At 39.5% G+C, this 24183-nt stretch overlaps 1 protein-coding gene across 1 annotated transcript in view; it reads right to left on the bottom strand.

The window, feature by feature from the left end:
* Positions 1-2784: 2784 nt before the first annotated feature.
* Positions 2785-24183, bottom strand: part of Atg4a (autophagy related 4A cysteine peptidase) — a 55345-nt gene continuing 33946 nt past the window's right edge. Inside the window, exons 5-13 of the mRNA XM_055618372.1 lie at positions 17843-17944; positions 17591-17663; positions 13823-13902; positions 13064-13251; positions 12865-12943; positions 8605-8750; positions 7272-7328; positions 4412-4520; positions 2785-3768 (exon numbers count right to left, since the gene is read on the bottom strand). Of these exons, the coding sequence (XP_055474347.1) occupies positions 3698-3768; positions 4412-4520; positions 7272-7328; positions 8605-8750; positions 12865-12943; positions 13064-13251; positions 13823-13902; positions 17591-17663; positions 17843-17944 (905 nt within the window). The 3' untranslated portion in view covers positions 2785-3697. The remainder of the gene's footprint in view (positions 3769-4411; positions 4521-7271; positions 7329-8604; positions 8751-12864; positions 12944-13063; positions 13252-13822; positions 13903-17590; positions 17664-17842; positions 17945-24183) is intronic.

Raw genomic sequence — 24183 nt, 5'->3', positions numbered from 1 at the left:
GGAATGGGGAACATATGCAGGAACAGGATGTGGTCCACCTCCACGTTGAATTCTCTCACAACTCACACAGCCCCCTCCCTTCTGGTTCAGTACACCTCTGCTGGGGCCAAGGGTGGAAGCCAGTCCCTAGTTTCCCCTGGTTCCTGCCTTGAGGACTTTCAAGCTACGCCTTTTGTGGAGTGTGGCAGTGCCTGTGGTACAAGCCACTACTTTGCCAACAAGTACAGTTTTTGGCTGACAACGGTGGAGGAGTGACGGCAATTTCAGAAAGAGCCAATGTCTGAGACACTGAAAACTAGGCAGCTCCACTGAAAAACCCATCATGCAGCCGCTGACCTCCCTACCAACCTCACAACACTTACCTCACAAGTGTGGGCAGTCTGCAAAAGGAAGGCCTCACCGAATTTGCCTGTCAAGTTTTATGTTGGAGTCTCATCTGGACTGGACTACTGCACATTAGTTATCCCAACCCTCAGGCCTAACAGAGAGAACACTGTGCTAGGGTTTGTTTTCCTAGTTCCATCAATCTGGTGCTAGTGTTCCATTTAGATATGTATGCCACCATTTATGGCTACCTCAGAAAGGTATACTAAACTGCCATTTTCTAAGACTGCTAAAGCTCTCCTCACTGCCTTGACTAGGAAGCTCAGTATAACAGCTAAGTTATTTGTTTATGACAAGAGATCACCGCACATTATTTGACTCAAACTAGAACTCAAGATTTCTACCCTAAAAGTGTGTCTCTGTCTCTGAACATCAGAGACAGCTCAAGTCTGCCTAGGGCTAGCCTTCCCTGCTGAAAGCAGCCTATTGTATCGAGACAGGAAGTAAGTAGTATTGGAATGAGGAGCCACCCTATAGCCAGAACTGAGCTGTGATTCCTTCCAGAGTTTAAATTCATGCCCCCGTCTTAACTAGGAAAGGCTGAAAGGCCAATGTTTGGTCCTACACAAATAACTGCCTCCTGGTTGGCTCTCTCCACAGCCAGAGAGACAGTCAACATTGGCCTGGTCCAAAGTAGAACAAAAAATGCAATAAATGTGACTGAGCTCACAAAAGGAAATGAGAATCACTTCTCTTTCTTGGCCTAGGGCAGAAAGGTGAATAGATATAGATGTTTTAGTTTTACTTTTAACTCCAGGAACAAAAAGGTAAATCTCAGGTCCCCATTCCTCAGAAATCCCTAGTTACTACAAATGCAACCCAGATGTGTGCAGGGTGGCAAATTGAAGCTGCAGCATGCTGAGTCCTTGCATTCTAAGGCTATTAGAGAGTTTCTGATAAAATGACCATCCAACTACTCTTTCATGGGTAGCCTCTAAAACTATTTGAACATTCTTTTTGAAAAATCTAGCACACACCATTGTTAGCAGACCCTAGGCACAGTCTGAGTTGGCCTTCCATTTAAAGGAATTCCTTTCAATTACCAGTCAAACACACTCAGTTACATTGACATGAAGCACCACCTTCCAGGTGATTTCACTTTCTTAAGTACTACGTAAACTGTGTCAAAACAGGCAAAGCATAACCAATATAATCCAAGCTATTGTCATCACTTCCTAGATAAGTAACAAATGGTGTTAGCTTTGTACATAGCAAATAAAAGGAATGAAATGTGAACATTTGACTTTTTGAGACTCTTTGAAAAACTTTTCTAATATCTGTTCTCACTAAACTTTATAACAAAACATTGAGACAGGGAGATTTAAACACAATTAAGTCAAAGGGCAGAAAGAGTCAACAAACCTACAGCATGCTTTGCAGTGAGCACACAACTGCTTTCATCTCTTTCACACACTAGAGTTCAAGAAAGGGGTTTTCATTCTTCAATGGCCTCAGGATCATTTTCTGATAAGTTAAAGGTAGGGAAATATTAAAACCAATGCAACGAAATCTTGTGGCTGGAGAGATGGCTTGGCTGTTAAGCGTGCTTGCTGCAAAATCATGAGGACTGGATTTGGGGTCCAACACCCAAATAAAAAAAACACTATTTCTGTGTATGCCTTAACTCTAGCTTCAAGGGACATGGAGATAGGATGATGGCTGGGTGTTACTGTCTTCCACCCTAACCAAGACAGATCATGGACAGATCCTCTCACAAAAGATTATATAGAGAATGATAAAGAGGATACCTGATGCCCTTTTCAAGCCTCTACCTGTGCATGTGTGAATATATGCAAGTGTGTGTATACATATATACACAAATATTTAAAAAATAAATCTAAACTACACGTGGACATATCTTTCATGTACACATAACTTAAATATGTGCATGTGTTTACATATGTAAAAGGCAATTCTGTGGAAGGATAAACAAACATAACCTAGATGTTTTCAAGAGAAGGAAACTGACCTGTGAGAGAAAATGATGTTTTGCTAAATAGCATTTTGCATCTTTTGAATTTTGAACCTATGGAATATATTACATACTGGCAAAAAAAGAAAAGGAAAGGAAAAGAAAGGAAGAAAAAGGAAAAGGAAAAGGAAAAGGAAAAGGAAAAGGTAGAACCTAAGGAGACAAGTGAGATTGTCAGAGCTAATTGAAGATGAAATGCAGACCTGTGTGAAACACAAAGTAAGGGGTTGGCAAAAGGAAGACGCATAGACAGTGTGGAGAGTTGAGCATCCTCCTCTACACATATTCAGCACAGGTATTCTGATAAGCATATGCTTCAAAACTTAAAAAAGGTATTAGTCCTAAAATGTATTATATTTAGTGGACAGATTAAATTCACCACATGATTAGTTCTTTCTAAATATAGTTATCAACCAAAACAGTATCATTCAAACAATTTATTTAATCCTTCAAACAAACAAAAATATCAATGCCGTAAGTGAGCAATTGGTAAGACCATATCCAGCCCTCCACTTGCTTTCATAAATCAAGTTGTATTACATTATAGCCATGCTCACTTACATACATATTGTCCAGGGCTGCTTTTATAGCACAGAATAGTTACAACAAAGGCCACCTGGCCTACAAAGCCTAAAATACTATCTACCTACTCCTTTACAGAAAAAGTTTGCTGACCTCTGCTTCAAGTGATCATGGTTTGATTTAAGGATGTGGTGACATCTAGTGAAAGGATCACTAAGGATGGAGACTGTAACCTATTGAATATGTTTCTTCAAACAGGAAGGCAAGAGGTGCACTTTGACATTATTTGTTTGACAGATTTTTTGATAAAAATTATAATTAGGTAAACTACATATTCAAATAATTTAACAAGAGTATTTCTCCCTGATTCATTTATTTTATTATTTGAGCAAGGGAACAGAGTTCTTCTTAGTATTTAGCCCCAAAGAGGTCACATGTAAAAGAGTGAAGAAGAACACTATAACCATTTCTCATCTTGCTGGTACTTGCATCAAGATGGGAGTTGTGATCTGTATTCCAAATGCCCTCATTTGAGCTGCTGAAGACTTGCTGTCACCATGCAAGACAAACTGGGAAGCAATGGATTCCAAATCTTTTTCTTCCTAGATTCCATGATTTTTTTCTCTTTCTTTTCAGAGACAGGTTGGTGTCATTGATTTCCTATTTTGTTTCATTTCTGAAAAATCATAATTGGCTCAGTCATAATTGCTATTGAGTTTTGATGCTGTTGGCATATCAGGCACTTGCTGACCAAAAAAGTTTAATGTAACAAGTTCATGTTTTTGTGGTGCCAGATGGAAGGCAGAAGTTCTCACTATCCTACACACTCAGAATTTCAAAATCTTCCTCCAGGTCAAAGTCCTCCAGTTGTTCAGTAGAGTCTATGAATTCTGTTGGAACATTGAAATGAGAAAGTAGAAAAGCACTGATGTTCTCAATCAAGATACTACCCAGTAACTGCAACTCTGCATGCTTGAATCAATTCACTAAAAGCGAGGTTTGTCTAGAGGAAATCTACAATTAGTACTAAAAGTGTTAACAATTTTATGTAAGACTTAAAAACAACCAGGACTGTTTATATAGGCCTGATCACAGTGATCTATGTTACCCTCTTTGTCTTTTGGCCAGTTTATTTGTTGAGATGAGGTCTTGGGATAGATCTCAAACTGGCCTGGAACTTAGGTTTCTTCATCCTCATTGTTTTGAGTGATTGCAGGTACACAACTACCAACACAAACATCAAGGTACTCTTTGAGATTCCCATGCCTCTGGTTTGTCATTCTAAAACAAATTCTAGGTATCTTTATTTTCCAAAGATAAATTTTTACACTGAGTTAATGTTCTTTTTGTTATCATTTTAAAACCAGCAAGTATCAGCTTTTCCAAAGATCAAAATAATCTGAAGCATCATTCTTTGATCAGACTAGATGAGTAGAAATTTTACTTTTCATAAATGAGCTACAATTATTTTGATCTCAGCAGGCATCTGCAACATGTCAGTCTGCCGGCCAAGAGCTTACAAAAACAGTTTACCTGCCCCTGTGGTTGTCACTTCTGGCTTGGCTGGTGGCACAAAGGGAGGCCAGTGTGATGGGTGTTTCTGAACTAATTCAAACATCCTCAAATTCTCCTTTAGAATTTCCTGGGCAGACAAAGAAGCCACTGTAAATACCATGGAGTCACTACACTTCTATGTAGTTGCCAACTCATGAACCTACACCCTGAGCATAACCTTGTAGTTGACAGGCATGAAAAAAGTACCTAGCAAATACATTCATCCTCTATTTGAATCATCTGAAGATATCAGCTGACTTCAGTTCCGGCTCCTGTTGACAAGGCAAGAAGGACACTGGAGCAGATAGTTACGGAACCCAGTGTAGACTGAGCCAGTCATGGGGTTCACAGAGTTCACCAGGTATACAGGTTCAGCTCAGTGTAGGCAAAATATGTTTAAGGAATGTCATGAAATTAAATTAAATATGCCCCAAGAGAATTCTGGTACACATTGCATGCCATCAGCTCTAGCCCACATTAAAAAAAAACAAAAAACATATCCTCAATTAAATATGTTATGCATTAAATTGTAATTGTGGCTTTAAACATCTATAAAGCTTTGCTACGTTGCGAAATGGAAGCATCTCCTTTAAAAATAACTGTCTTGGAGATCAGTGGTTAGGAGCACTTTCTGCTCTTCTAGAAGAACTAAATTTAGTACCCAGGACCCACAATGTGCAGGTTACAATCTGTATCTAAGTTTCCAGAGGATTCAATGCCCTCTTCTGGCCTCCATAGGTATCTGTATATACAGGGCACACTCCCACACACACATAAAAGTAAAGGTGATAAACATGAATCTTTAAAAAAATGTTCTTGGTTGTATGTGTCTGGGAGGTCATATTCTTCAGTGGTAACCACTGGTAACTTGTCATTGTTAAAGTAATTCAGACACCCCCAATTAAAATATAGTGGACTACAGACAACAAACAAACAAACAAACAAACAAACAAACAAAAAAGACATGAAGATGGAAGAGGGACTTGTTGAGAAGAAAGGGTTTGACAGGAGGGGGATAAGAGAGGACAATGGCAAACAATAAGATTATACACATATACATGTGTATATGTGTGTGCGAAGAAACTGGAAAAAGAAGAAAAATATAAATGTAACAAATTATATGACTTATTTGTGAATAATATTTACATAGGTACAGCAATAAGACAGGGTGTTGTTTTCCCCATTAAAAAGGAACAGTAGCCAGCGTGGTGCAGCATGCCTGTAATCTAAGCACTCAGGGAAGCAGAGGCAAACAGATCTCTATAAGTTTGAGAGCAGCTTGGTCTACAAAGCAAGTCTAGGACAGCCAAGGCTACACAGAGAAATCCTGTCTCAAAACAAACAAACAAAAAAAAATGGAACAATAATTCTCTTTGCCTGAGGATGTAGCCCAGTAACAAAGCACTTTCCATGGACGACTAAGGCCATGCATTCAATCCTCACAACTCTGGTGATAACAATAATGGTATTTCTCTTGAACTGGGCAGAGTGGCTCATATCTATAATCTTAGTACACTAAAGGTTGAGGAAGAAGTATCACAAGCTTGAGGCCATCCTCTATACTGAGTCCCAGGGTAGTCTGGGCCACATAGCAATAATTTCCCTCAAATAAGTAAAAACTTTCAACTCTATATTTTGTTTTAGTAAACTATTATCTGTGGTTACAGATTCAGTTAAAAACAGCAGTGTTAATCATTTGTTCATTATGAAGAAAAATCTTTCCTCTATTTGGTTACAACAATCCTGGGCTCCTGTCATCCTTTGGTTTTACAGATAGAACTTCATGTCTCTGGTACCCCACAGACGCTTTAAAAATACTCCTTATTTCCCCTAACAATGGAAGTAGGGGTTATCTCTGACTCTGTTGCCTGCCACTGTATCCCTTTCCCCTATCTGGGCTACTTTGTCAGGCCCTAGTTGAAGAGGAAGCATTTAGCCTTGATGTGATTTGAGGTGCCAGGATGAGTTGATGCCCCTTGGGGGCCTCCCCTTCTCTGGTAGAAAGAAGGGGATTTGGGGAGGCAGACATGAGGGTGGGAGTGGGAGGAGAGGAGGGAGGGGTGGGATCGGGCTGTAAAGAGGATAGATAGATAGATAGATAGATAGATAGATAGATAGATAGATAGATAGATAGATAAAATATTTCCTATGATCTCCTTTAATTTTTTCAGTGAACTCATATCAATATGCAACATCTATTTTGTATGCGTTAAAGACTGATAATGAGGGAAATGGATACAGAGATTGGTGAACCAATGTAATAACTCTCTTTTACATAATATACCAAAAAAGGGGGGGGGAAATCACTTGTCATAGACTTCTGCAAATGCTGATTCCTTTAGTGGTCACATGCCCATATTTTATATAAATAACTCAATTAGTAGGAGGAAAAGTTCTCTAAGCCATAATGGAATATACTGAGTTGTAAATGAACCAGTGAACACCTAAAAGGCACTTTATTTTAGTCCCTTTACTCAGTGTTATAGACATAGTAAGGAAAAAATCCAGGCTGCACAATTTGAAGTGGGCAGTTTGAGGTTAAAAGAGCCTATTAGCTGAGCATTTCAGGTGCTTTGTGGCCTTAGCAAGGTGCAGCATTAGCTTTCAGCACTGAGTGTTCCATTAAGCAGACATACCCACAGGCCTGAAAGTCTGTCTTTACTGTCCCCAAAACTTATGCCAAGTTCTCCACATCTGACATGTTCTTTGTTACCTTAGTTTCCTCCTCTTGCAACTGGATTGTTTTCATGTTGTTATGTAAAATTGTCTTTAAAAAAGACTCACGTTTAGTAGCTTTGATGTTTATACTTTAAAAAAAAAAAAGTCCATATATACTTACCTTCTGAACAAGGCTACACCAGTTATCAAAGTCTTTCTCTTCTTTGCAGAAAAATCCCTTGGGTGGGGAGGAAGAATACTATTTAGAATTTCCTTTTTCAAGATAGAGCTATTGTCCCAGAGTTAGGAGGTGACTCACTATCTCGCCGCCTTGCATCTTCCTTGCAGTATAGGAAATTAGACTGGCTGGGTGTCTCTCTCCCCTAAATCACTTTCTTACATATGCATACATATTGTAATTCTTTCTCTTCTTCCCTCTTTCCTCCCTCCTTCATTCTCTTTCTCCTTTCCTCCTCCTTGCTCCTTCCTCCATCCCTCATTCTCCCTCTGCCTTCTTCCCTCTTCCTCCTAGTCTCTCATTTCTATCTTCCCTTCTCCCTTTCCCCTCCATATTGTTAAATATTTTTACTTGGAGATCAGTCTCAAAAGCATGGGGTTGATTTCAACATATTTACACACACTTATATACACAGATATACACATACATGCATGCATATTTACACATGCATATGTATGTATATATATACACGTGTGTGAGTGTGTGTATACTTCAATTACAGCAGGAAACAAGAGCCAAATAGTACGTTAGCTAGAAGCACTGCTTTAAAAGGTAGCTTTGACTCTTCAAAAAAATTTATCTGTTAGAGTTGTGAGAAGCAGCAGTGTCCTTCTGCCCTGACAGTCATCCCTCAGTAGGAGGAGTGGTCTCAAACAAACTGGAAATTCTCAGTCTTTGGCTACTGGTGCTCTGATGGATGAAAAAGGAAATGGGGATATAGAAGAGTCTAAGAAATATGGGCTACTTCATAGCCAAGGGTCCTTTCAATGTATGTTGTTTGCAATCACACTTTCCAGAGCAAACCTTAGACTTCCTGGATTTGGGCATCTTACTCCCTTATCCCTTCCTAATCATTTCCCACCTTATATTTATATGGAAAATATTTGAAGGTAATAAGAAATAGGAAGAAAAAGACTAATGTACTACTTACATTTGTAGGGTATTTGCAGTGTGCCTGGTCCTGTGCTGAGCACCTACGTGAGGTGTGTTCCACCTCACATAGCCACACAAGAGGAAACTACTGTGTCCTTCTTCCAGACATGTGAAGACTGAGGCTCAGAAGGGTTAAGTGACTTTTCCTTCATAGCTCAATAGCAGAGCTTGGGTTCTAACTTGAGCAGTTTGATTCCAAGGGTCCACTCTTTACCCACCATATCATAGTGCCTCATTTAGAGGTGCTAAGTTAATGCGTTCTTGGTATGCTACCTAATAACTTGGGCAATTGCCAAGGAACCTATTTTAAGGGGTTACCATCAGAGCTCCTTTAAATACCCACCAAGGCCACAGAAGGATCCAAGTTCAGGATACTCATCCACTGTGGAGACTGGAGACAATGGAAAGTCTGGTCGTCTACTGTTCCATTCTCTTCAGTGTCAACAAAGGTTTGGGTTGTGTGAGGGTCCAAGAAAATCAGCTCATCACCTATTTTATATGAAGGCATGTTTAATCTTTGAAGAAGTACTGGCTACTGGCCCCACTGCTATCCTAAAGATGAGCTTTCCCCCATCCCACCCCCAGTTCTCCTAACCCCTTCCCTTGTAAGAATGAAAATGGAATGACAGGAAGCCCAAAGCTAGGGGTAAGCATGCTTAAGAAAAGCCTCATGTGCCAAAATCTAATCATTCAAAGAGAAGGCTTTACCTAACACATTATCTTTATGTCCAGGTCCCAAAATGAAAAGAGATAGGTTTGGGAAAGATGGGAATGAGAGAACACAGGATGACATGGCAGACTCTGTGAGCAGCAGTTGCAAAGATGTGATAGGAGAATCCCCAAAGCTGTGAGCTCCAATGCCACTGGGGGGGGGGGGGGGGACGATCTACACCTTTCAGCATTGGAAAGCATTTTGAGATATACCACTGGTTCTCAGATCCATATTCAGAGAGCACCTCTCAAAATGAAAAAAACAAAAACAAACAAACAAACAAAAAAAAACCTTGGCCTCCATAGGAAATTAATTCTGTCCACACACAACAGGTATGCTAACCTCTGTGGATCAGATCCCCGTGAGCTGCTCGTAATTAGTAACTAGCTAGTGGGTTACTCATGGTGAACAAGCCTGTCAGTTCCCATCAGCAAAGACAGCCTCTATTAAACATCTGCATAGATTAACTCACTGGAAAGACCTACTTGAAATGACTGGCCTGTGTGTGAGTGTGTGTGTGTGTGTGTGTGTGTGTGTGTGTGTGTGTGTGTGTATGTTTTGCTGGGAATCAAACTCAAGGCTTTCTTTACACTGTGCAAACATTCTACCACTGAGCCAAAACCTAAATCTAAGAAATCCAAGATGACTGAGTTTTACATGTAAGAGAATAGTCATGCTTCATTAAACTGCAAAAGCTCAACCTCAACAACACCCTGGAGGAGATTGGAATGATAAAATGTCTACCCTGAGGATAGACAGTTCTTACATTGGTTGCTAAGTAGACATAAATGCCCCAGGAAGCACCTGACCTCGCTGTGCAGGCCAAGGCCATTTGGGTCTCCATGTCCAACTGTGTCAGGTGACACACCTGATTAGTTACTTGCAGCAAGAAAATGTCCCCCTAAGTCTTTGGAATCCCATGCAGGAGAGCACATCTATATGAGTCTACTGGCAAAAAATATGTTAATGATGCCCAGTGAAAAATTTAACTCTTCTGTCTCATAGACAAAGACAAACTGCTTAACTCATTCTCCTTTCAAACACTTTTGTTTTCCACTGGTGTCATGAGGCCTGTTCTAGAATCTTACATGGTACATAAGAAGCAGAAATGTTCACCTCTATGAAATGTATGCAATATAATACCCAATATAAAGCTATTTTAATTATATCACTTGAGTCAAATATATTTACTCACAAATATGTATCTAAGAAGTATGGAAATCAGCATCTCCATCTGATTTGCCACAAGAAATCCAAAGTAAAAATGTGTCACTAGACTAAGGTGAGTGGGAAAAGTTGCAAAAAGCCTCAGATCACACTGAAGAGCAACAACCCAAGATGTTCAGCATGAAGCATTCCTAAGACATTACAATAAGGTACTTAGCGTGGACAGGGAGTTAGAGACATAAACATAAAAACCCCAAGAGGGGCAGAACCCAGCCATCCACCAGTGCTTTAAGTTAACGTGCTGGAAATAATAACAGCTTGTCAGAGAACAACTATGACCTTTTCCCATAAGTAGAGAAGGCACAGCTTTGCAGGCTGCCTCTTTCCTGAGAGTATCTATAAGAGATACAGCAGAAGACATATGATGTTCAAAAATTGATGTTGAGACTAACTAAGGGTGTCTGCTGAGGTAGAGAAGAGACAGGCTTGCCAACCACCTGCACAAACCAAGGCTAATGCTGGAGCTCTCCACGTGGCAACCTGTATCCCAGAGCAAAGAACAAACAGTTCCTTCTCCATAAGCAAGTGAAATCCAACAGGCAGAATATCAACATGGCCAGAGCCTCCCACATCTAGGTCTTCTCCAGCTGCCCACTTGGCAGAAGGGCCTTAGAAAAAAAATTAGGGTTGGAGAGTGCAGGGGTGACCACCTTGGGATCAAATCATGGCCTTCTCCCCCTGTTTGCTTCACTGCTTGTTAGCTGAGCGACACTGACAAAATAACCCCTCTTAGTCTTCATTTCACCATCTGTAAAATGAAAGTAATAACGGTCTCTCTTTCTCTCCTCCCTCCCTCTCCCTGTCTCTCTCACTCTATCCTCTCCCCTCCATTCCTCACCCTCCCTCTGTCCTTCCCCTCCTCCCTCTCTCAGGGGTACTAATGATGATGAGGAAAGTATGGGCATGTTCAGTACAGACTTTTTCCCCACAAACATTTCTGATCCATGGTCAGTCAGATCTATATGTGGGGAACCCACAGAATACTAAGTGATAGTGATGACTGTATCATTTTGTATCACTTTTGTTTGACAGGGACTCCAAACCTTGGACAAACAGGACATCTGAATGTGCATAGTTCCAAATACTGGGTTTTGTACTTGGAAAAATAAAAGGTACTATGAGCTTCAGATTTTCCATTAAGTTGTAGTTTTAAGGCTGGACCAATAGATGGAAGCATTACAGACACAGGCAGCTGTGGCAAGCCCTGCAAAAAAGACTGGAACAAAGAACTAAGGAAAGACAGGGGTATTGGGGGAAGCCATCTCTCACTGAACACTTATTATATGTCTCTTTGCTAAATAGTTTGTCATGAGATGACCTAACAGGGAATCAAGTATTCACTTATATTAAGGGAAAGAAATCCAAGCCTGAGTTATCTTTCTCCAGCAAAGGACTGGTGTGCAAAGTCAGCTATGTGTATTCTCATCCCAACTACCCAGTCTCCAAAGACTGATTTGGGGAGGGAATCAATGCCCTCTCTAACCTGTTCTCTGCATATTCTCCCATGGCACTTGCTTACAGCTACTCTAGCTCTTCTTGCCTAGCAAGCAGTCTAAGTTCATGACTTTCTTAAATCCCATTGTCTGACCACTCCATTTCCACAAGAGAATGCCCTGTGCCAAGTCTCTCTGCTTACATCTCTCCTTTTCGCATACTCTTCAGCACTCATCAGACATCCTGGTTCTTAAAGCGTGGACTAGCAGCAGCACTGAAAACCCTTCGAAAAGTAAAACTCAAGTCTCATCTTAGACTTTACTGAGTCTATATCTCAATAGGTTCCCAATGGGAATGTGTAAATAACCGAAGTCTAGGTGGACCAGCTAGCATGCCATGTGCTAAGAACCTTAAATGTCTCTGGTCACAGAGAGTGAGTAAGGTGTCAAGATATCAGCCATACACACACACACAAAAAAAAAATGATGGACCAATCACTAGGGCTCATATTGGGAGATTAGCTTTTGTTTTGTTTTGTTTAGATTTTTTTCTTTTGGTTTTGAGGTAGGATCTCACTATGTAGCCATGGCTAGCCTGGAATCACTACATAGACCACTTTGAGCCTCTATGAGATCTACTTGCCTCATGCCTCTGCCTCTGCCTCTGCCTCCTTTATGTTGGGATTAAAGGTGTGTACTACCATACCCAAGTATAGAGAGTCATAATTTTAAGATTTAGTCACTATTGGGAAAGGCACAACTCTGTCTTTGCATCTTCTAATTCCTACCCACTCATGACTCTAAATAATGAGACAGCAGGCTATTATTCATGGTGACCTGGGAAACTAGTGAATGCTCCAAAACTGTTGCCTGAACTTTAGTAAGAAGGAGATCAGCAAAGCCAAGGTACTGAAACCCCACTGCCCTGGGACCCACATGCAAGAGAGGACAAGTCTGGAGCAATGCTGTGACCTTGTGTCCAACCAGAAGGAAAGATCCCATCAAGAAGCAGAAGTAGATGCATTAAAGGGACCTGGTATCCATCAAGTACAAGAAAGCAAGAATTACTCTGTATAGATCAGGTTGGAGACAGAAGGAATTGACCAAAGGCCACAGTATCCCTAGGCTAAAGCAATGCCCTCTCACCAAAACTTCCTATATCCCATGAACACCTTTGCCCCACACCCTTCCCTAGCCCATGACAACTTACTTGCAATTCATTCTTTCTTACCTAAGAATCCTATGAAATAATAGGCGTTATTTGGTTTTCCTCCTAAAGCCCCTAATGACTGTGGCATCTTAAAACACTCCTAAAGGGAAAGAGAATGCAAGATTCTCAACTCACTTGTGGACTGCTGCTCACGGATCTCTGTGCTGACATGGCATGTGATGGGCAGGCAGCAATGATTTCAAGAAAAAAAGCGACTTACTTTGAATGCTTCAATGTACACAGGATTGATTTGGTTTATGCCCAGGCGAAGGGGCACAATGAGCAGCAGGGGTTTCCAGGCTGGGGACGTGGCAGACATGCCTTTACTCTGACTGCAACCAGTCACAGAATCAGGAAGGCTCTCTTCTGCTTTGTCAGCACCCATAGGAAGAACATAGCACATTTTCTCTAGAAACAGAAGGCAAAAGATCTGGATGAATCTAGCTCTAGGGCATTTTCCAAAGGTAAAGCACAGGGACCTCACATGCTGCCCTCCCTGCCACCTCTCCTTTGCCACCAGGGACCATCTAGCCACACTTCCCACAGGAATTCCAGGCTATTCTTCATATTGGACACTGAGCACTTGCTTAGTGCCCAACAGGCATTCTGGACTCATTTCAAGAATATCTTTTCTTAATTAGTCTTTGAGGACATTGGAGTCAGGAACTGTATATATCTTTGGGCTTTTCTAACCTTAATGGAAGAGAAAGCAGGCCTGGGCAATAGCCAGCTTCTATGATCCCTCTATTTGAGACTTAACAGATTATACACAGCAGAGCTCCTGCAGCAAAAGGTATGGCACATCTTTGATCAGGTTTTCCTTTTCAGAAGACTGAAAAAGAAGGGAACAGGGCCATTCTACTCTCCTAGGTTCTCTTGTCCTTTTGGAGCAGGCTATAATATCTGTTGAACTCCAGACTTCTGATTTGGAAAAGGGACTACACCCATCAATGAGAAGGTAAACAGCCCAGGGACTCACTGATATCTTCAATGACCACTGTGTTATCCATTGAAACATAAACAGCCAAGGAATTCCATTCATCAAATAAAGCGAGTTTTCTGTGAAGCAACATATAATGGAATCACAATTGGAGAAGATAAGAATATTATTTGGAAGAGTCACAATGTATTTCCAGCATTACTAAGGTCACCACACACTGAGCCACAAAGAAGCTTATGTTTGGGTTAGTTCTGGCCTCTTTGGCAGAGCTCTGGGACATTTCATATCCAGGGCTTTGGAGAATACCACAGAACCACTATATCTGAACTTCTAAAAGAAGGTCTTGCTTTATAAAAACGGAAGAATCTACCTCATCAAATGGCAGCATTCTTAGTAGAAGAAAAAGAAATGTCATCTATGTATCTGTCGTGAAAGTCTGAACATATTTTGTTTTCTTAAAAAGAAGACATTCTGAATTACTGAATTTCTTTAAAAGAAGAAAAAGTGTTAATGCCATTTAAATATATATTGGAAGCTATTGTGATTCAGTGGTAGAGTACTTGACTAGTGTGTATGAGGTCCTAGATCTATCCATCCAATCCCTAGTACTATATATATATATATATATATATATATATATATATATATATACACATATATATACACATATATGTGTGTATGTATATATGTGTGTATTCATTTATATAACATGTGTACATATTAATATGTATTAATTAATTATTAATGTATTAATTATTAATGTATAATTATTAATGTATTAATTAAATATGCATATTTTCTATGTATATAAATATTAATATGTATATATAATATGTGTATATATAACACATATAGATTACAGACAGACATTTATATATGTGTATATGTATATACTTATCTATGTATGTATGCATATAAACACACAACTCCTCTTATATATTGATAATATGGAAACCAAGTACCAGAAAATAAGGAAGAAGGGGAAAAAAGAGAGAAAAGAGAGGAGAGAGACAGCAGAGATATCTTGTTCTCTTTCCCACATACTGAGAATGTCATTAAAAAAGACTTCAGTTACAGATGACTTGAATGGAGGCCCTACTAGCCAGCAGTTGAAGAGAGGCAGCATGCCTAATTGCATGATTTCATAGGAGAACTTATAAAGAAAACTCTTTTAAAAGAGATATTATATCAGGTTGAAGTACCTAGATATTTCTCCTTTACCTTCTTCCTTTGCTAGCATAAAAGCACATGTTTATTCTGTCTATTTCTGCAACGTGTGGATAAAAGCGGTCTCAGTAGATGAAAGAAAAAGATCCTTTTTCCAAAGCAGCTCCCAAGAAGTGGTCAATTATCACTACACAATTTAAAAATTTGCATGTGCATGTGTGTGTGGTAGATGTGTGTGTATGTCTATATGCATGTATAGATACCACAGGATGATGTCAGGATGTTTTCCTCAGTTGTCTCTCCACCTTATTTTTTTAAACATGGTCTGTCTCTTAACCTGAAGCTCACCATTTTAACTAGATGGTGAGCCTCTGGGATCTTCCTGTCTCTCTCTCCCAGTGCTGGGGTTATAAGCACATTCTCCTTACTCTTTTATTAATCATATAGTTTCTGGTGATGCAAAGTTAGGTCCTCATTCTTCCACAGCAAGAACCTTATCTACTGAGCCATCTCCTCACCTGTAATTTCACTTTTAATTTACTAATTTTAATTCATTACCTTTCTTAGAATAACAGTGATGTGATTTATGGTCACTGGTTTCACTTATAATTATCTTTTTTTAAAACTTTAGGATGGTGCAAAGGTGACATGTATTTAGTAGAAACCAAATTTTGAATATGGAATTTGAATCATTCCCAGGGTTAATCACACACAGTGTCAGACTCTCCCATGATTCTGGGGAATGGCAGGGAGCTGCAGCTCCAATCAGCCAGGCGGTTATCAGGGGAAGCTGCTCATTTGTAAGGCTGTGATGTTCAATAGTTTCGATACAGTAGATACATTGTGATTTACAATATTTTCACAGTATGATGGGCCTGCCAGGATATAACTTATCTGTCTTTTACTATATTAAAGAGCATATGTGCTATTGTTATTTAAGGCAATCATAACAAAACCAACACAATTAAATTCTTATGAAAATGAAGATGGATGAGGGTGAGAAAAAGTATGTCCTGGGACATATAAGAGGAAAAGAATGTTTGTGATCAGGCTATCAGAGGAAGACAAAAATAACCAGGGCTGGGGAGACAGAGAAAAGAAAAAGAAGAAAAACGCTTTGATTGCAATGTAATAATGATATCTCACATGTATGCTGATTTAAAAATAAATGAAAAAAATGACCTTCCATTTGTTTATTGTTAGAGACCTCAAAATGAAGAAGGAAAAAAGAAATTCTATTTGAAGCCAGATTTGGAGCTTGACTAAGTCCCAAATATTGTATATGTTCTTTCCTACATTTGTCCTACTACACTTCTGATATACTGACAGTTTCTCTCTCAAAAGGGGCAATGATGTCCAGAGGGTCCTCTGGCAAGAAAGTGGTCTCAGTGAAACTGTACAGGGAACAAAGCCAAAGCACAAACAGTCCCTGGGTCCCAAGGAAATCCAGACTACTCACCTCCTGTGCATTTCTCCCAAAATGCTATTCACTGAAGACTGGTTGACCATTGAAACAAAGCCCCCTTCTACTTTATACGGAGCCATGATACCCAGAAATTGAAATACACTATACTAATGAAGGCCTAATACATCTCCCTACATCTAGCCCAAGGTTCTGGCTGCCAATTTCATATATTCATTGAGCACTTATTGCGTGCTTATATGTAGTAGGCAGTTTTTTGGGCAACTACAACAAGGCAAATACATTCTTTGCCTTTGGAGGGCTTTCATTCACTGGCAGATTGTCAGGAAGGAGAGCTCCACAAGAGATAAGACGGCCTGCAGATGTAGGTATTAATGACATCGGCTCCATTATACCCTGACCTCTCTACCTCATCTCTTGTGATAGAAAACAAATTGTGGGATGTAAGAAAAGAATCATGGAAGCATCACCTTAAACCTGCTAAGAGATGACAAACTAATTCCAAGACTCCCTTAGGGTTTGCATGTTCCAATAGGTTGTGAGTTCCTCGAGGTGATGACTGTTTCTCTGTTACCTCTGTATATCCAGTACTTACACATTAAAAGCACATAGTAAATGCTAAATGAATTAGTGGGGCTTTAAAAAAAACATATTATTTTTCCAGGGTAGTACATGCTTTGGTGCATGTGTGAAGGTCAGAGGAAAACCAGCGTGGATTGGTTCTCTCCTTCCACCATGTAGTTTCCATGGACTCAACTCAGGTCATCAGGCTTGGCAGTAAGCACGTTTACCCAATGATCCATCCTACTGGCTCATTAATGAGGTCTTTAATACTATACAGGATAGAAGTCTATTTCTTGCCTAAGCCAGGTAAGCCTCTGCCACTTAGTATGAAGATTTTAAATTCAAGGAACCCTCAGGCCTATGGTTCCCTGGCACATGAGCATCCATCTGTAGAGTGAGAAACAGAATGAGTCTTGAGTATAGCCACATACATTGATACAAGTGACTGCAGCTCTGACACAACAAGACAGAGGTCTACACTTATCTACATCAAAGGAGTGTCTGAAAAAAATGGTAGAGTTGTTTGATGGTTCAGCAGGAGGGGTGGGACTGCAAGCATACCTAAGCTGATGGGAGGTTTAGCTGGCGGGGGTTGAGCAAAGGGCAGAATCATAAGAGCAAGTAGAACAAGTAGGTTCCAGATGTTTACTTACTTTATCACCTGTGCAACTGTATTTGGTCCAAACCATTCGCCAATTGATTTCCCTTCTCCTACACCCATTTGTGCTGTTTTATGTGGAAAAATCAACATGTTAGCAAAATATCTTTTGTGAGCCACAGATGCCTCATTTTTTTTTTTCAGGAAAAAAAAAAAGTAGACAGACAATTTAGTGAAGCCACATATAAGGCAAGGAAAGAAAAAGTTCATATGCAGTAGTTTGGAACAAGAAATTTGATGATCTTACCCATCTGATGGATCGAATAGCAGCAGTCTTTTCTATCCAGGAAACACTGCAGAATCCTTTGGTATTCTTTGGGTTGTTCTTTTTGTTTTTCCCAGTTCCAATCTTTTATGGGGGAAGGGAAGCATGAAAAAGAGTTACAATCAACCATAACTGTTTATTACCAGGCAATAAGTTAGAAGGAAAGCAAGAGAACTACATCCAGAAGGTAGGCATGGTGAGGTTGACGTATTTCAAAGGGTCTCATGAGAGGAAGTGCTATTATGACATACAAGGGTTTATGTGGAAATAATATTCACAATTCATTGCCAAGGAAGTATCTTTCATTTAGATAGAAAATGTTGCAAAACTGTCAACTTCTAAGGATTTAGTGGGTCCATAGTAAAAGCCAGGGCTGGGGACTATAGCTGCATGGTAGATTACTTGTCTAGCATGTGTGGGAAAGTTAAAAGCTGAGGATGATGTTGAGCAGAGAATTAACTTGCCCCAAAGGCTGGAGCTGGATAAGGATTACATAACAACAGTGTCAGAAAGGTATTTCCTGGCAGCTACACCAAGAGGATATAACCCAGACGCCATAGTGTCTCATCTCTACACAAACAGCAATCAACGGCTTTTGTTGTTATATTATGGCAGCATTGCCAATGGGTCTCATGATGGGAAATGCTATTCTGATATACAAGAGCTTATGTGGAAATAATATGCACAATTCACTGCTAAGGAAGGGTTTTTAAACAATTGTATACTAAGAAAAGAAGGAAAAAACACTGTAATTTCAGCATCCAGGAGGTTGAAACAGGAAAAGTTCAAGCTCATGGCAAGCCTACACTATATTTTGAGTTCAAGATTAGCCTAGGCAATACACATCAAGACCTTTCTTTCAATAAAACAAAACAGGAGAGAGATAATTCCATTTGTAAAGTGTTTGCCAACGTACGGACCAGAGTGTGGAAACCCAGCACCCATGTAAAAAAAACTCAATGTGGTAGTAATATGCACCTATACTCCAGTACTGGAAAAGACAGAAGGATCCTTGGGGCTTGGTGGACAGCCAGTCTAGCCAAATCAGGAAGCTCTAGGTTCAGTGAGAGACCTTGTCTCAAAAATAAGGTGGAAAGGGATTTAAGAAAGACATGGAAACATCTGGCCTACACATACATCCAATCTATGCCACATCTGCTTACATGCGAACAGCCAGGTATGGTAACATATGGCTAAAACATCAATGCTCTGGGATGGGGAATAGAGGCAGGAAGATCATGAATTAAGTTGGGTTACAGGATCAGTCCTAGGCCTGCCTGGACTACATAATAATAACATGCCTCAAAAAAATACATGCTAACAATTTTTTTAAACACAAGCTTAAGTTTAATTGAAGAAAGCTTTCATTAACAATGAACAAGAGAATTAACAATGTTTACCATTCTTTAAACATCATATACATTATTAATATATATGGTGTATTTCCAATCAATTCCACTCAGGCTCAATTCAAGAAACACAATTATAATAGGTTTTATACAAAAAATACTCCACTTAGAAAGTAGATAAACTGCACAAAACAGTACAAGTATAATGTGCATAACAGTATAGCTTGAAGCATCTATTTATGTCTTTGTTTAAATCAAAATTATTAGGGGAATGGGCCTACTTAGGACCTATGGTTACAGTTGACATGTATAAACTGTTCACATCATTTTTAGGCACTTCCTAACAATAGTTTTTAATCTCTGAAAAAAATAAAATGTATGCCCCCAACAAAAATAAAAAAGGTCACAAATAACACCCAAGAAAATAAGATGGGTACATGTTCTCTTTTTAAATTGCCAGCTTTTTCTTTGATCACCTCCCCCTGAGGGGGGAGCAGCCTCACCAGTCCACAGAGGGAGATAGTGCAGCCAGTGCTGATGAGACTTGATAGACAGGGTCAGATGGAAGGGGAAGAGGACCTCCCCTATCATTGGCCTGGGGGAGGGTATGGGAGGAGAAGAGGGATGGAGGATGGGCATGGGAAGAGAAGAAGGAGGGAGGGTAGGATTGGGAGGGGTTGGGAGAGGGGGCTACAGCTGGGATACAAAGTGAATAAACTGTAATTAATAAAAATAAAATTAAAAAAAGAAAAAAATGCCAAAAAAAAATAAATAAATTGCCAGCTTTTATTAATGCATGCAAAGAACTGAAAGAAAAATAATTTTGTGTCATAAGCTTTCTGGTCAAACTGACATAATGAAGTACAAAAATACGTACATTTTTGTTACATACAAAAAAGCCCTGAACTTTTGATCCAATCAATGAAAATGTTATTAACATGTATAGTAACAACAAAACAAAAAATTACATAGTACATCATTTTCTAATTCCATTATACAATAAAGCAAAAAAAAATGCAAGTGTGTATGGTAAAGTTAACTTAATGGACTTTTATGAAAATGTCCACTTTGAAATTGTTGGGCATGTCTTTTAGGAGTTTTTCTTAAAGTTATATGTACCTGCTACTAAGTCCATCATTAATGCTTTGCTCCTTTATTTTCAAATGCCAACTATTAACACTATTTTGGATTGTTAGTCATCCTGAAAAGTTACTAATGAAAATGGTCTGTCAGACGGTAGATATGTTTAGGTAAGAACAGTAATTAAACAAAAGCAAAAATATAACCTGCTTTGCTAACCCTGCTTCAAAATATTATTTCTGTAAAAGTAATTTTTTTTTAATTCTCAAGGAAAGTCATTCCCTTTGAAGTGTTTCTATGTTCTTTTTGTTCATTTTGAAGGGATGCCAAGCAAGGTAGGGGGGAAAAAAGCCATTTGGTTATGGCAAATTCCAATCAGATAAGCACAGTTCTATGCAAAGGGATTACTGGAAAACAGAAGCAAATTCAGGAAAATGTTGAAGTTTAAGTAGATTTTATGAAAAGTTTATTTCTCTTCTGGAGACTGGCCCATTTACTGGAGTAATTGAGATAGCCACAGGAAAAGACCATCATCTTGGGAGGGTATTCCAATCTGATTCAGGGCACAGTAACAGCAACAGGAGTTACTTGCCCAAAACTCTCCAAGTATTCTTTCAAGTTTAAGTACAGTCCAGTAAGACATAGCTCCAAAGGAACTCAATACCTTTCAAATGAACTGTAACATATAGAAAGTAACATTATCCAAGCTCAGTCTATCTTCACAAGTTGTAACAAACTCAAGTGTGAAAGGGTTCTGTTCCACCTCCAGAAAAACTGTCAAATCCATAAGGCTGGTGGGAGAGGAAAGGGGATGAGGCTGCCACCATAATCTTCTACTCAGTCTCTTAATTCGACTGGGAAAACTCTTTTGTCAAAAATTTCCTTAGCCCTACCTTTCAAATAGCAATAGATGCATCTTTAAACAACTAAATAAAGGTCTATCTGTGCTAATTACTTTCAAAACGTGTAATTGTGGCATTTTCAACTACCACACGCAAAGCTTTTTGTTCTTCCACAGATATATAACCAACTCTAAAAAATGTCCAAAAACTATACTGATGTAGAAAATGCCTGAATTATGGAACTTGACCCATATTTTTCCTTCATCTTATCTTTTCCTTGGTAATCACAGTAAGTTATTCTAACATATTCTAATCCCAAGTAGATTCCACTAAATGTCTCTGCCCATGGCCAGCCCACACATCCTGATTGTCAAAAACTCTACCACAGAACCAGCAGTTAAACTTGGCTTTCAAGGCATCTTCAGAGGTAGTATTTACAATCCAGTAATTATTTTTGCTTTACTTTTTGAGTATTAGTTTTAGTACAAATCTTTCTTTTACAGAATTAACATGTTTAAGCATTTTGTATCTCTTGGAAAAGTCACTGTACATGCTAACAATTTTTTTAATTTTTATTAATTACAGCTTATTCACTTTATAACTCCCCTGTAGCTCCCTCCTTACTCCCCTCCCAATTCTACTCTCCCTCTCCCTTCTCCACCCATGTTCTGCTCCAAGTTCACTGATGGGGGAAGTTCAGCTCCCCTTCCTTCTGATCCTAGTCTATCAAGTCTCATCAGGACTGGCTGCATTGTCTTCCTCTGTGGCCTGGTAAGGCTGCTCCCCCCTCAGGGGGGAGGTGATCAAAGAGCAGGTCAATCAGTTCTTATCAAAAACAGTCTCTGTTCCCATTACTATGGAACCCACTTGGACACTGAACTGCCATGGGCTACATCTGTTCAAGGGTTCTAGGTTATTTCCATGAATGGTCCTTGGTTGGAGTATCAGTCTCAGAAAAGAACCCTGGGCCCAGATTTTTTGGTTCTGTTGCTCTCCTTGTGGAACTCCTGTCCTCCTCAGATCTTACTATATCCCCCTTCTTTCATAAGATTCCCTAAACTCTGCTCAGAGTTTGGCTATAAGTCTCAGCATCTGCTCTAATATTCAGCAGGTAGAGCCTTTCAGAAGCCCTCTGTGGTAGGCTCCTGTCCTGTTCCTTGTTTTCTCCCTCTTCTGATGTCCATCCTCTTTGCCTTTCTGAATGGGGATTGAACATCTTAGCCAGAGTCCTCCTTGATTAATATCTTTAGGTGTACAGATTTTAGTATTTTTATCCTATATTATATATCTAATATCCACTTATAAGTGAGTATATACCCTGTGTGTCTTTCTGCTTCTGGTATACCTCACTCGGGATGATCTGTTTCAGTTGCCACCATTTTCCTGCAAATTTCTGATTTCTAAGGCGAACAATCAATAAAAGGGACCTCATGAAACTGAAAAGCTTCTGTAAAGCAAAGGACACTGTCGTCAGAACAAAAAGGCTGCCTATAGATTGGGAAAGAATATTCACCAACCCTATAGCTGACAGAGGGCTCACATACAGAATATATAAAGAACTCAAGAAGTTAAACAGCAACAAATCAGTTAATTCAATTGAAAAATGGAGTACAGAGCTAAACAGAGGATTCTCAATAGAGGAATACTGAATGGAAGAGAAACACTTAAAGAAATGCTCAACATCCTTAGTCATCATGGAAATGCAAATCAAAATGACCCTGAGATTTCACCTTACCCCCATCAGAATGGCTAAGATCAAAAACTCAAGGGACAACACATGCTGGAGAGTATGTGCAGAAAGGGGAACCCTCCTCCACTGCTGGCGGGAATGTAAACTTGTACAACCACTCTGGAAATCAATCTGGCACTTTCTCAGACAATTAGGAATATTGTTTCCTCAAGATCCAGCTATACCACTCCTAGGCACATATCCAAAAGATGCTCAAGTATACAACAAGGACATTTGCTCAACAATGTTTGTAGCAGTTTTATTTGTAATAGCCAGAAGCTGGAAGCTACGCAGATGCCCCTCAGTTGAGGAATGGATATAGAAATTGTGGTATATCTACACAATGGAATATTACTCAGCAATAAAAAATATGCTAACAATTTTTAAACACATTTTTTTTAGTACTGGTTATGGAAGCCAGGGCCTTGTTTTTGACAAGTACTCTTCCACTAAACTATGTCCCTGACCCCACTTTTACAGCATTTTGTTAGTTTTGGCCATAGGCTTAATTATATAGCCCTGCCTGGATAGTCTGGAACTCACTATGTAGACCACACTGGCCTCAAATTTGTGGTGATCTTCCTGCCTCATCCTCCTAAGTACTAGGATTATAGGCATAAGTGACTACCCCTAACTTGCACACCATTTTAAGAAAATTTCACAAGGAGCTTGAGAAAACAAAAATATTTGCTACCAGGTATTCACAGTTTCTTTAAGAGCAAAATGCAAATCACTATAATTCTAAGGATCCTATCTGTGCCTTTAACAAACAAGGCCCCCAAATGCTGCAGGGGCTACACAGACTTCCTGAAGAGAACTTCAAAATGCTACATAACCATCTGTAGTGATAGGAAGCATTCTCCTCTCAGCTCTAGAAATTCTGTCTAAGGGACAGATTTGGGAGGGTAAGTTTGCTTCCAAGACATAAATTTCTCTCTTGAGGATATATGGATCTATGGATCAATGGATCCCTCAGATCCCTTTTGTTCCTACTGTCCCTGAAACCAAAGTCTTAAGCTTCAGCTCTATCATATGCTCTTGGGTGAACCACATCCAACTCATTTCCATAGCTACTGAGCTATCTGTATCTGAGGAGATCTTAATTAACTGACTGCTAAGGACTATCAAGTATTTTCTGATGATTGCTGCACAAAGACCTCATCTTAGTTTGAAAATGATCAAATGGGAAAGAATTCAAAAGACCCTACAAAATTACCTCTTCTAATTCATTTTGACCACAAGATCTATCCAAATTCTTCCTGCTACTTGCTTTTATGCTGAAATAACTGTGACTGCTGGCTGTGGGAATTTTCCAGTATGCCC

This window comes from Psammomys obesus, unplaced genomic scaffold (assembly GCF_907164565.1).
Source record: "Psammomys obesus unplaced genomic scaffold, mPsaObe1.curated_primary_1811, whole genome shotgun sequence".
Taxonomy (NCBI): Eukaryota; Metazoa; Chordata; class Mammalia; order Rodentia; family Muridae; genus Psammomys; species Psammomys obesus.
Note: the sequence above shows the minus strand (reverse complement) of the source record. Positions and strands in the feature narration are given on the sequence as shown.